At 45.1% G+C, this 13,895-nt stretch overlaps 1 protein-coding gene across 5 annotated transcripts in view; it reads right to left on the bottom strand.

The window, feature by feature from the left end:
- LOC308482531 (ATP-binding cassette sub-family C member 12-like) overlaps positions 1-13,895 on the bottom strand; it is a 59,052-nt gene that overhangs the window by 40,577 nt on the left and 4,580 nt on the right. For 4 of the 5 annotated variants that reach the window (XM_081015678.1, XM_081015679.1, XM_081015682.1 and 1 more), the window contains exons 3-11: positions 12,482-12,637; positions 9,800-9,947; positions 9,363-9,596; positions 8,262-8,435; positions 6,267-6,414; positions 5,277-5,425; positions 3,897-4,004; positions 3,224-3,496; positions 1,967-2,038 (exon numbers count right to left, since the gene is read on the bottom strand). In XM_081015678.1, coding sequence (XP_080871804.1) covers positions 1,967-2,038; positions 3,224-3,496; positions 3,897-4,004; positions 5,277-5,425; positions 6,267-6,414; positions 8,262-8,435; positions 9,363-9,596; positions 9,800-9,947; positions 12,482-12,637 — 1,462 coding nt within the window. The remainder of the gene's footprint in view (positions 1-1,966; positions 2,039-3,223; positions 3,497-3,896; positions 4,005-5,276; positions 5,426-6,266; positions 6,415-8,261; positions 8,436-9,362; positions 9,597-9,799; positions 9,948-12,481; positions 12,638-13,895) is intronic. The other variant, XM_081015680.1, reaches the window with a different exon arrangement.

Raw genomic sequence — 13,895 nt, 5'->3', positions numbered from 1 at the left:
CAATAAACCTAGGAGCAGGATCAAACAATTCAGGATAAGAAGAGGGTGATCTTCTGCATCCTATGCACGCTTACTCGGAAGCGCCAGCTGAGCTGAGTGGCATTTACCTGCAAGTAAGTGCCCGTACGACTGCAAACTTGAGAGAATGCCTTGCAAAAACCACCTGATGTCTACAGCACATGCTACCCACCCTGAAAAGCACAGCTTCAGAGGACACTGTTGCACTGCTGGTGTTTAGTCTGGATCCTCCTAATCACTCCATTACAGAAAATCAAATGCATAGAGAGGTGCCCTGATTACACCTAATTGAAATTGAGTGCTAAGTGAGTGACACAGATTTTGTAATAGTGGCGGAGAGCAGCTTCAAGAGCAGATTAGCTGCCTGCTTCCTTTTCTTCCTCTTGCTCCTAATTCAGTGGCATGCATTTCTGAATTTCCATATTTTATAGGCAATCCTTCCTGCCCAGGGCAGAAGTGGGGGGCGTGTGGCCCTCCAGGTGCCAAAGGACCACAATCCCCCCCCCCCATGAGCAAAGCTAGCTGGGGCTCACGGGAGTTGGAATCCAACAACATTTGGAGGACAGCACATTCTCCACCGCCAGTCTAGAGAAACTTAAGCAGTGTATACTAAATAAAGAAGAAGGTGCAAACATTTGTAATAAGGGAAATGGGCCTCAGAAAGCAAGCACGATTTTCAGTTGTTATATAAAGCATCACCATGTGCTCTGCGTTCACCTGGAGAGTTCAGTGCAGTCTGGGGCTGCATTTGGGGACAGGCTAAAATGTCAAGTGAAACAGAAGTGGATTGTTAGTTTTGGTGGGCAAGGCAGGCAGGAGGAAGGGGGGAGCTTGTTTGCTAGCCACAGCTATTAATAAATATGTCGGCCATTCTTCCAGAATGGACCAGGAGAGCTTGACCACAGCTGTTCAGGCACTGGTGGCTCCAAGATTGGATTACTGCAATGCATTGTATTGTAGGGCTTCCGTTTGTGCTTGACCTGGAAGCTGCAGTTAGTGCAGAATGCGGAAGCTAGACTGGTGACTGGGAGCGGCCGCCGAGACCATATAACACTGGTCCTGAAAGACCTACATTGGCTCCCAGTACGTTTCCGAGCACAATTCAAAGTGTTGGTGCTGACCTTTCAAGCCCTAAACGGCCCAGTATACCTGAAGGAGTGTCTCCACCCCCATCGTTCAGCCCGGACACTGAGGTCCAGTGCCGAGGGCCTTCTGGCGGTTCTCTCACTGCGAGAAGTGAGTTTACAGGGAGCCAGGCAGAAGGCCTTTTTGGTAGTGGTGCCCACCCTGTGGAATGCCCTCCCACCAGATGTCAAAGAAATAAAACAACTATCTGACTTTTAGAAGACATCTGAAGGCAGCTCTGTTTAGGGAAGTTTTTAATGTTTGATGTTTAATTGTGATTTTAATATTCTGTTGGAGCCACCCAGGGTGGCTGGGGAAACCCAGCCAGATGGGCAGAGTATTAATAATAATAATAATAATAATAATAATAATAATACAATGTTGTAGCATGGTTGCTGACATGTAACACTTCTCTCAGAGATCTGCACTGGTTGTTACCAACATGTTACCTTTCCCTTACCCCATATGTGCCCATTCGGCCACTCCAATCTGCGAAACTTGCACTGTTACAGGTACCATGGGATACTTGTTCTTCACTTGTAACAAATCAATATTTTAGTGTGGCAACACCTACACTTTGCAACTCCCTGCCTATTGACAGAAGTTGAGTGGAGTTTTGAACCCTGATCTCCCAGGTCCTAGGCTGACACTTTAGACACTGCACAACACATGCTTGATGCCTGTACTTTGCAAGTGCTGAGGTTGATATTCTTATTCGACCATTACAACCATAGAATAATTTAATACAGAAAAATGTACAACATTACAAGTAACTCCACTAGATAGTGTGCGTTTTCTGCAAAATGTTTAAAAGGTAGCATACCTGCCCCAATATCGCTGACATGATCGAGCTCTTTCCACTTCCAACGTGTCCGCAAATCCCTAAAACTTTGCCCTACAAAGAAAATTTATTTTGAAACAGATATATTCATAGCAATTGTGCATTTTTCCCAACATGAACATGCATAGAGTGATTGCTTAACTCTTAACCGTAACACATCGAAGTCAGAAAGAAATGTTAGAAAAGATTTATTAGAAATAGAATGAATTACCCCAGTTAAGTGCATATCTATCACCAGTGCTTTTTTCTAAAAAAAATGTTTAGGGGTACTCTCATTTTGACTCAAGAAAATCACCATTTTATAGTTAAAATCGGGGAAATAAACACAGTAAATGGACAAAAGTACAAAGATTCACAAAATGTTTAAGGGTTTGTGTACCCCTGCGTCCTCTCAGAAAAAAAGCATTTGCTATCACTGTCTACTTTACTTCATCTAAGCCAGGCATCCCCAAACTCGGCCCTCCAGATGTTTTGGGACTACAACTCCCATCATCCCTAGCTAACAGGACCAGTGGTCAGGGATGATGGGAACTGTAGTTCCAAAACATCTAGAGGGCTGAGTTTGGGGATGCCTGATCTAGGCCCCATCTGCACTATATATTTAAAGCAGTATTATACCACTTTAAATAGTCATGGCTTTTCCCAAAGGATTCTAGGACATACTATTTTCTGCATCATGGATAACATTGGCCCATTAAGTTCTGACATCCATCAAAACTAGACTTTCAGAGAAAGGCCCATCAATGACATTGCCGTGTCTAAAACTTTACGCACAAATTGTGTGTAAGAGCTGAGAAATCTGTGCTTTGTTTACTTCCTGTGAGAAACAATTCTTTTGGTTCTTGTTTTCTGTTTTCCTTGGGAGAAGTATGCAATAGATACACAGTGCAGATGAAACTTTAATCTCCCTCTGATCTCAATTTTTACCGTTCCCTCACCCAGCCATGGGCCATAGCCAACATAAGTTTTAATCAGAGTAGACCCACTGAAATTAATCTACCTAAGTTAGTCATGCCCATCAATTTCAATGGGTCTGCTTTGAGTAAAGATAGCACTGGATATAACCTGTGTTCTGTGCATGTATCTGCAACTCAGGGTAACATTTCATACATCTGACGGACACCAGCCCACAAAAGCTTATGCCATAGAAACGTGTCAGTCTTCAAGGTGCCACACGGCTCTTCCTTGCTGGACTTAACACAGCTACTCTTCTGCAAATTATCTTTCAGGTATACCTACTTTCTTCACCATAAAACTGATGTTGGACAGGACATTGCTACTACTGCACTCCTTCCCAGAACTTGATATCTGAGAGTGAGACGTGGCGACTCCAGTCGTGGATTGGGGCTTGCGTGCACTTTTCACTTTCAGGACATTCTCCTTATTACTTCTAGTGCTGCTTTCACTAGGCAAATTCACCCAGGACAAAGTGGCGTTTTTCAGGACAACAGCATTCCGGGGGTCCTCCAGTGCCATCACATAGGCAGGAGGAGTTTTGGTGAGCAGAATTTTCTAAAGGAAAAAAAGGAGAGAGGCAGGGTCAAGGTTGGCACCCAATAAAGTAATGCACAGAATTAACTCCTTATGTGATTGTGGCAGAGGTATGCTTGGAGTAAAACGGGATGTCCAGAAGCTGCGTGTCTAAGTCACTGGATTAATAAACTCTGGGAACTAGCCTGAATGTCAGAACTAACATAATAATAATATAAAAAAGAGCAAGAGCAAGGAGTTATGAACAGAGTAAGATTACTTGTACAGTTTCCTGTAATTTCCCCAGCAAGCAGCCTCCGGTGTAATAATAGATTAAAGTGCATATTGCTACAGCAAAAGTGTACAGGAACCTCAGCCTAGGCCATTGTTTCTCATGCTCCCACTGAACAAACCTAAAACATTTGTGTTGTTGTTGTTTTACCTCCATTCTTTTAATAGCGACATTTGCTTCCGCAAAGGCTTTCACAGAAAACGGCAGAATGGCAAGTGAAAACCTCATGACGTTAAACATAGCAATCATGCTGAAGGCCTGAAAAGGGAAAGGAGTTAAAAGGCAGCTGGTATCATGGCAGACTGGGACTTTAAACATCACTCCCTGCAGTCCTAGCCCAACATTCCAACCGCTACACCACCTCGACAATGGCAACATGGACTAAAGCTGCCAGGTTGCAATATGAATTTTGATGCTGCACTGAATTTCTCTGATGGAGGCTTGGGAGACACAGTTTCCCCTGTTCCCAGTCCTTCTCCAGCTCTTTTGCCATATAGAACATAAGGAACTGCATTATACTTATCGTCAAAGCGCTCGTCCGTCTAGCTTAGTATTGTTTACAGTGACTAGTAGCAGCTCTCATAGGAACATAGGAAGTTGCCTACTGAGTCAGACCGTTTGGTCCATCTAGCTTTGTCTACACTGAGCAGCAGTGGCTTGCCAGTATTTCAGACAGAGGAAGTTCCCAGCACAACCTGGAGATGCCAGGGATTGGATCTGAGACATTCTGTATATGCTGTAAGCTGCCCAGAATGGCTGCAGAAATCCAGCCAGATGGGCATGGTATTCTTAATAATAATAATAATAATAATTCTGCATACAAACCAGGTGCTTACCACTGATCTATGGCCCTTCTCAATTTGCTGTGGAAGGAGGTAAACCAGGAATCCAGCTCATCAGCACAGGTATGCAGACAAAAGGACCAACTCCAAATACTGATTTTGACCTATAAAGCCTTGCATAACACAGGACCCCAATACCCCAAGGTTTTCAAGGGCTGCCTTTCCAGGTATGAACTTACCCAGACCCTACAATCAGCATCCGAGGTCCTTCTCTGTGTGCCCCCCTCTAAGAGGTTTCCAGCTAACCTCTTAGAATGTTGGGGGGGTATTTTTTTAAAAAAGGCATTTGATCATGTGGACTAGTGGAGGAGGGATGGGGTGATCTTTCTCATCTCTACCCCCCATGCTTGTTTTGTGTGCAGGTTGTGGATGAAGAGACTTTCCTTCTTCCACAGCTAGCATGGAAACAAAGCAGGCTGGTAGACAAGGGATGGAGTGGTCTATTCTTCCTCCACTGGCCTTCTTACTCTCACCTCCAAGGAATGCAATGCACTCCCATCACAGAATGCCTGGTCATCCATGGTGAACTACATGGTGAACAGGTGAGTAACCACATACAAAGCTGGAATAATGTTAGTTTGACCCTAAGTTTTAGGGTGCCAGAAAAGTAATTCCAACAACATCAGGATCAAAATATGAAACTGACAAAGTGATCATTGACAAAATGTAAATTGGGGCTAAGCCTTACAACAGAGGCTGTTAGCTCTTGCTTCAGAAGAATGTGGAAGGTGAATGTCAAGACAATCGCCGTGGTGGACACAATTGGAGTTAGGGCAGAATTCACGCTCTGTACATATCCGGCTTTTTCCAGGATTATCCTTTCCTTTTTTCTGGTGCCTGGGGAGGGCAAAATACATATATCAAGCTGTTATGATTTTAGCAAAGTGATAAACCACAGAACCTTCTAGGCTAGGAATGCCAATACCCTAGATGAGCTACTGCACTGCAAGCAAATGACAAGACCCCACTGATTTTGGAGGTAGTGGTAACCCTTCCGCTAACAGAGCTGGGTTGAATGGGGAGGTTTAAACCCTTTCCCAAGCCTAGGTGCCCTCATGGGGAAGCAGATCACTCCTTCCCCAGTCACCAGACTGAAAATCATATTTTGAAAAGTATTTATCTGTATTTATTTTATCAAAAACATATAATTTGATAACATAAGAAATACAGTAGAGAGCACAACTGAACAAAAAGCAAACCTACGGAAAAGGTACAAATTCAGGTTGCCGCATTCACAATCCCTGGGAAGAATAATTATTGGGATTGGAGGCTTGTGACCTGTCCTTTTTAAAGCTTTGTTCTGTCTTTAGGTATCAGGATGTTCTCCTTGGGGATCCTATATTCTCCCTTGAAGCTGAAGAGCTACTAAGAATTCCAAATAGTGGGCTATTTCACTGTGGGGCATCTGAACATTGGCTGTCGTCATTTGTATATAATGCCCCTCCCATGCGGACCTGCATGGATCAGATGAGGAGGGCTGTGTGCTTGTACATGCCACATGTCAGGTGTGCAGAGGCGACACCCACTTTTGGCCACACCACCTATTCTAGACAATGGAATGCAATTTTGCAAATTATAATCTCGGATGACCACTGAAACAAAGACAATTGCAGGTAACAATCCACTTAAGGAACTCAGCGGAAATGCAAAAGAACTCTTCCCCCGCCGTGCCCCATACCTTTGATGGTATTCGCAAAAGATTTCTCCCAAGCATACATTTTAATCAGCTTGATGCATGTTAAAATCTCAGACATTACTCGCACACGCTTATCCGTCTTCAGAATGGCGGCTCTTCGGAATACAGATGTTATCTTGGCTATGAACATCTACAGCAAATAGGCAAAATGCGAAGAGAGCAAACAATATAAGAGACAAATACTAACGGGCCTGTTTTTGTTTTTTTAAAAAAGCCCTTTCAGTGTTGGGGAAGGTCCAAGTAGCTCAGTGGTAGAGCACATGCTTTGCTCTGAGAAAGTGCCTCTCCCCCTACTCATGGAAGTAGCCTGGTTGCACCCTTAAAGGGCAGTGGGATTACGTGGGCAGGGACTAAGAGGCAGGAGGGTGGCAGGGGGCGCTGGGGGTTTAAATTACTGTCAGACTTTGGAAAGCTAGTATACCTGGATCAAGTTCATCAATTTTGTTGAATTGATTAAACTACATACAGTGGTACCTCGGGTTATGGATGCTTTAGGTTATGCATTTTCGGATTGCGCACTGCGCCGAACCCAAAAGTACCAGAACAGGTTACTTCTGGGTTTCGGCAATCACCCTTTGCGCATGCGCAGAAGCACCAAATTGTGACCCGCACGTGCACAGATGCGGCACTCTGGGCTGTGAATGCTGCGGGTTGCGAACGTGCCTCCCTCACAGATCATGTTCACAACCCGAGGCTCCACTGTGGTTTTAACTGGATTTTGAAAAAATGTGCAATTGATTGTTACTCTTATGAACTTTATGGTGCCATGATCTTTCTTAGTGTGCCATGCAAACCACTATTCTGAATAATGCTTTTCGTAGGGCTGAGTAGGGCGCACAGAGGAATGGGTTTATGAAACCAAGGGGACTGTGGCCTGAAAAAAAAAATTCAGGAACCTCTGGCTTAGAGGACACACCAGTCAGAAAGTTCTTGTTCAACTTCCTGACCCTCAACAAGAACATGACAGAGGCAGGAAATGCCTAACTTCACCCGGGTACATATAAGTCCCGTGTCATCCAGTGAATAGACTATGGGCCCTTCCCGACAAGATGCGTTCAGGATTATTTGGGCTCATGATGGTATGGGGACCATTACACACGATCTTGCTTTCAGCCCTTTTTGCACCTGAAAAAGTTTTGAGAAGGACATACCGCTTCATATCCACTCCTGTAGCTTCCTGCTGAAATCCTGTGAAGATTCACACTACTAATGTTCCAGGTTGTGCTGTACGAATGTTGTACTATAGCACAAGGGTGACGCCCCAGGCGGCAGTAACGCAATAATATTGGGGAAGCATCGCAGAACAACTAATAAAGGGGAGTGGTGTGCGGATGCCCAGGGATAAATCTACCACTATTATTGCATCAGGGGCCGTATTGACATGCTAGGCATTTAAAGCACCACTTTAAATGGCTGTGGCTTCTCCTAAAGGATTCTGGGAGCTGTCATTTGTTAAGGGTGCTGAGAGTTGTTAGGAGACCCCTCTACTCCCCTCCCAGAGCTGCTGTTCCCAGAGTGGTTTAACTATGCATCCTCTTCTCAGGGAACTCTGGGAAATGGTAGCTCTGAGAGGGGAAGAGAGGGGTTCTCCTAAAAACTCTCAGCACCTGTAACAAACTTCAGCTCCCAGGATTCTTTGGAGGAAGTCATGACTGTTTAAAGCAGGACCAGAGTGCTTTAAAAATGTATGGTGTGAATGAGGCCAATGACAAGTTGCAGAATATACCCACCAAAAATGCCCACCCATCTAGAGGTTCTCTAGGGACCTTTTTTCTAAAACAGTTATTGACATAAACTTACTTCGCCAAACCTTTATTAGGCATTGCAAATGTAGGCCATCATAAAGCACTCATATATAAAATTTTCAGATATATACAGATAAAGAGCCATGTAAAAAAATATGTAATAATGAGAATTTTCACTGGAGTTTCTTCCCACTAAATAGTGCCATGATTATGTAGGAAATGACTGTGTTACCTGTACAGGTATGAATATAATATAAAGAACCAGCCCTAGGAGTGCCGTGGGACCAAGGATGATGCAGGAATAGATTGTGCCGATGGTCATCAGCAGAGGTACAGCAAGCGGCAGGGGACAAACTAAAGCAGCATCAAATATTCGATAGCCGTCATTGCTTAGCAAATTGATCATCTGAAAGATACAAAGGAACCAAGAGTGATGCTGTGACCAACTAGTCAGAAGGAAGAATGAGGGAGAAATTCAGTTTGGTTCACATTTAAAGACGAACCTACTAAATTTGTACTTTCTTAAACAATGTGTGAGCCATCCTTGAAGTTTCCACTTTTCTGAATTTTGCAATGCAGTTCTCCTGTACATGTAATGTGTAACAAAATGCATATACTAGAGTGATGTGCACAGACATCTCACATTAATAAAAATAAAAATATACAAAAAATACATTATCTTGAGGAAATGGCTTGCAAAAATGTGTGCTGTTAGTTTAAACTGCTTACATCTGTTAAGATAAATTTGTCAAATTTTCATGAGGGCGTTAAAAAAATTAGAAGAGTGTTGTGGAAATGCAGACTGGAAAAATGAGAAACTCAGAGAATCAAAGTCGACAGGTTTGTCTGTCTCTAGTCAGAAGTGATCTTGTAATCAAAGGTTTTCAATTCATTGTCAAGGCATGTATAACACACGAATCGGCTGATGTGTAACCACCTGGTTTATAATGCCAGCCTCCTGTTCTGGATCTTCCTGAAGGCCTACCTAGTCCAGCATTCTGCTGCCCAGCAGAACTAAACAGAAGTCTGCAAGTAGCACAGGAGGGCAATGGCCCTCTCCTACTGTTTTCCCCCATCAATTGCTGACTCTAGACCTGGAGGAAGCATCTGGCCATCATGACTTGCAGTCATTCATAGGCTTATCCAGTGACAGGGGCGCCAACTTGGGCCCCAGGTTATACTGTATTGGCCCGAATATAAGCTGCATCCCTCATTGTAACCTACCTCGTGGGGTTGTTGTGAGGATTTAAAAAATGGGAGGAAGATAACCATGTGCACCACCTTCAGCTCCTTGGAGGAAAGGTGAGCTACAGAAAAAATAAAGCCAACTTACTTCGCTGACAGAGATGCGTGCCAAAGTCTTAAATGACAGCAGCTTCTCAAATGTCAGGGTCGACACGGCAACTTTTAATCGGATAGCAGTGCGGTAGTTGATGGCCCAGGCCATTGACCAGAAGAAGACTTTGGAAAACTCTGTGATGAAAAGGGCTATGCAGAGGCCAATCCCATGGATGACGTCCCAGGAGTCGTCTTCACTGTGCGCCAGGATGTTGTGGATGATCACTGTCTGCAAAAGAGTTTCTCGGTTACTTTTCAGGGTGGGGAGATAATCTGCCAAATGGAAGGTATGCTGGCCGAGGATGATGGGAGAAGCAGTTCAAAGACATCTGGAGAGAGCCAGGTTGGCGAATGCCACCCGACAATCCCCCCACCCACCTTCGAAAGACACATTTCAAGCGTGTTTATAAATTGTATTTCCATGCTACTCACCGGGCCCAAAGCACCAATAATAACTGAAATGATGTTAGCCGATATGTCTACCAGAATCCGGGTCCTTTGAAATTTAAACACCACTCTGCGTAAGGAAGCTTTATTGGGACCGACTTTGGCCAGCTCTTCTTCCCAAAGGTGTTGCAGTCTGTCAAAGGCAAACAGCAGCACTGCACATTTCCTCCACTCACAAGCTGGTTGGAAGAGACCCACTTCTTATGGCTAGCTACAAAGTCAGTGCTGAACAGATGACCTTTGCAATTCTATGGGAGTAATTCCTTGCAACGAGCCACTCCTAGTCTTCAGTTGGCAACCAACACCACTGGGCAGCTGCTGGGGCCCCAGGGGGCCAGACCCATCAGATCCAGACACCCTACCCTGGGTGCCTGGCTGGCTCTCAGACCTCACCCTGGTCACCTCTGGGCAGTGGCGTAGCAAGATCAGGTGGTACCCGGCACAGAATTTTTTTTGTCACCCCCCCATTGAAATTCCCCCTCCCTCCCTCCACCCCTCATCAAAGAAAGCTTTCTCCCCCTTCCTCCCTTGGGTGGTGTCACCAGTTACCTTAATTTAGATAAGCATCTCTCTAACAGCCATAGATAGACCTTAATGAAATTTATCTTAATCCTTATTGAAAGCTCTAACTGTGCTAGTTGTCATCATTACATACTGTGGTCAAATAGTTCCACAAGTTAAAATGACTTATAGATGGTACTTTACAACAAGTAAACCAGCAAAGATGTATAGCCAGAATCAGGTACATGTTGGAAATGTAAAGAAACAAAAGGTACATTTTATCATATGCAGTGGACTTGTAGAATAGCTAAGGGATTTGGGGAGATGATACATAATGAGATGAAAAAATGTATATTTAAGAGCGGGGGGGTGATCGCGGCATCCTGGCAGGGGGGGTGATCGCGGCATGGCAGCGTGATCCTCCCGGTGGGGAGCCAATTGTGGTGGCACGATCCTTCCAGCGGAGGGCCTATCGCAGTGCGGCGGCGCGATCCGCCCAGGGGGGATTTTGTCACCCCCTTCTGGGATGACACCCGGGGTGCGCCACCCCCACCACCCCCTGCTTCCTACGCCCCTGTCTCTGGGGTCATAGGAGCAAAGGGGACAGTGAGCCAGGGAGGAAGTTCAGGCTTGAGTGATGCTACTTGGGAGGAGGAGGGAGGCATATGTAGGCACCTGCCTAGATCAGGGCCTCGCTGGTAGTTCAGACGGGATGGCACCTCCAGCTCAAATATAAGCTCTCATTTTGACTTGTATCAACGCTGAAGCAAATACTCCACTAAGAATTCTATCTAATATCCAGTGTCAAGACAAAAGATGCCATGCTGATGGCCAACGTGGATGGAGGACAGAGCTATCAATACTATGGTATGTATTCATTCATTAATATTGGATTAATATACCACCCATCTTCAAAAGATCTCACAGTGGTTCACAAGATAAATAGGGATGGAAGAACACAAGGCTATGGCTACTTTCCTTGTTGGCACATGATGCTCTTCCTTCCAATGATATGTGAAGCAGCAGGAAGACCGTACCTCTGAGTAGATGCAGTGGCCTTTCAGCTTGGCTACTAGCTAAGAGGTCTTCCCTTCAGAGGCGTCATGCCCTCTAGATGCCACTTTGCTGGGAATCGCAAGTGGGAAGAGCACCATGGTGCTCAGGTTCCTACTTCCAGGCTTCCCACAGGCAGCTGGCTGGCCACTGTGAGAACAGGATGCTGGAGCAGCTGGGTCTTTTTGGCCTGATGCAGCAGCTGGACCCTTCTGGTGTTCCTGTGTTAAGCTTTCCTGAACTAAAGAATGAGTAACAGGCCTTACTGGGGTGCCTGGGTTTGGGTGCTCACGGATGCCAGGTCATGGCGCCAACCCTGCTCATAAGGTGACTCTGCATGAAAAAATTGCAGGGAGACTGGATGAAATCAGGATCATAACATTGCATGCATGCACGCACAACAAAAAATCGGGGGAGGAGGGAGGGAAAGACAATGGCCTTCCATCCTGTTCCCCTGAACTTTACATGAGTGGAGCAGCAAGATTAGTGTTATTTCCTAGCTAAGAACTGCCTATTATACTCAAGTTCTCGAGAGAAGATGGGCGTGAGGACATGTAAATGATTGTTCCCTGCATGCAGGAAAAGCTCTTACATATACAGTGGTACCTCGGGTTACATACACTTCAGGTTACAGACGCTTTAGGTTACAGACTCCGCTAACCCAGAAATAGTGCTTCAGGTTAAGAACTTTACTTCAGGATGAGAACAGAAATCGTGCTCCGGCAGCACAGCGGCAGCAGGAGGCCCCATTAGCTAAAGTGGTGCTTCAGGTTAAGAACAGTTTCAGGTTAAGAACGGACCTCCAGAACAAATTAAGTACTTAACCTGAGGTAGTACCTCTGGTTGCGAACAGGATCCGTTCCAGAGGCCCGTTCTCAACATGAAAAGAGCGCAACCTGCAGTGGTGCGTCTGTGCATGCGTGGGTTGCGATTCGGCGCTTCTGCACATGCGGTGGCGTCATTTTGCATTTCTGCACATGCGTGAGCGGTGAAACCCGGAAGTAACCCTTTCCAGTACTTCCGGGTCGCCGCGGGATGTAACCTGAAAGAACGTAACATGGAAGCAAATGTAACGTGAGTTATGACTGTACTGGTGTGTCAAAACCCTGCTACCTTTTGGTGTTTGGTTCTGAGCTGTCAAGGGGAGAGAGAGGAGGCAAGGAGTCCATGCTGAGTTTGTGCTTGAATCCTCGGAGCATGAGGTACGAGAGCCAAGAAAATGTTGCAAATGAGATCAGTCCCGCGTTGTCTATTGGATTCACAGCTGACCTGCCCGGGGGAGGGGAGAGAGTAAAATAAAACAAAAAGCTATTGCATTGCTAGCAGGCTGCCTTCTGCTGCATCAGGCAGTTTGTCCATCCAAACTCAAAAACTCCTGTGGGTTTTCTCCTAACATCTAACTGAGTGGTTCGCAAATTTCCTAGGGCCACAGCCCCTTGGTTCCATAAACCTATCCCCAGTGCCCCCTACCCTATGAAAAGCATCATTCAGAACAGTAACAATTAATTGCACATTTATTCAAAATCCATTTAAAACTATTCAGTTTAATTAATTTGACAAAGTTGATGAAGTTGATCTAGTGATACCAGAAACTGCATTATATATATATATACACACACACACACACACACACACACACACACACACACATTCTTAACTATTGAAAACATAAAGGTAAAGGAAATTTGAAGCACAAACTATTTATATATAGCTACATACCAAATATGTACAAACCTTCACCTGACACAGATGTGCCATAACTAATTCATAAGGAAATCAATAGCTATTACCAATAATTGGTTAAATACAAATAAATGTGGCCAAAAGGAAGTAGCTCTGAAAGCGATAAGATTAGTTAAAGTTTCTGCTTTTTAATGCGGGAAGTCACACCCCAACTGAAGGCCCCCAAAAGAATTGGGTGTAATAGTCTGCACTTCTTATTTGCTATCCTTTTGTTGCTTACGTAGATCATTCCACTGTTCGTATGTACATATGCTCTTTCTCCCCTATATTTCTATTTGCAAATATGCTTGTTAGCGCAAACCCAGATCATGAAAAACCAAGGGTGGAGAATGTGTGGCCCTCCAGATGTTGTTGGACTACAATTCCCATCATCCTTGACCATTGGCTGAGGCTGATGGGAGTTGGAGTGCAAGAAACATATTGGGGGTCACCATCTCTGCTGCAAATGGCTTTTTTATGCATAAGGTAAAGGGATCCCTGACCATTAGGTCCAGTCGTGGCCGACTCTGGGGTTGCGGCGCTCATCTCACTTTATTGGCCGAGGGAGCCGGCGTACAGCTTCTGGGTCATGTGGCCAGCATGACTAAGCCGCTTCTGGCGAACCAGAGCAGCGCCGGAAACGCCGTTTACCTTCCCACCGGAGCGGTACCTATTTATCTACTTGCACTTTGACATGCTTTCGAACTGCTAGGTGGGCAGGAGCTGGGACTGAACAACAGGAGCTCACCCCGTCGCAGGGATTCGAACCGCTGACCTTCTGATCGGCAAGTCGTAGGCACTGTGG

Source organism: Podarcis pityusensis (genome assembly GCF_964106645.2).
Source record: "Podarcis pityusensis genome assembly, chromosome: 8".
NCBI lineage: Eukaryota > Metazoa > Chordata > Lepidosauria > Squamata > Lacertidae > Podarcis > Podarcis pityusensis.
This window is presented reverse-complemented; position numbering and strand designations above follow the sequence as displayed.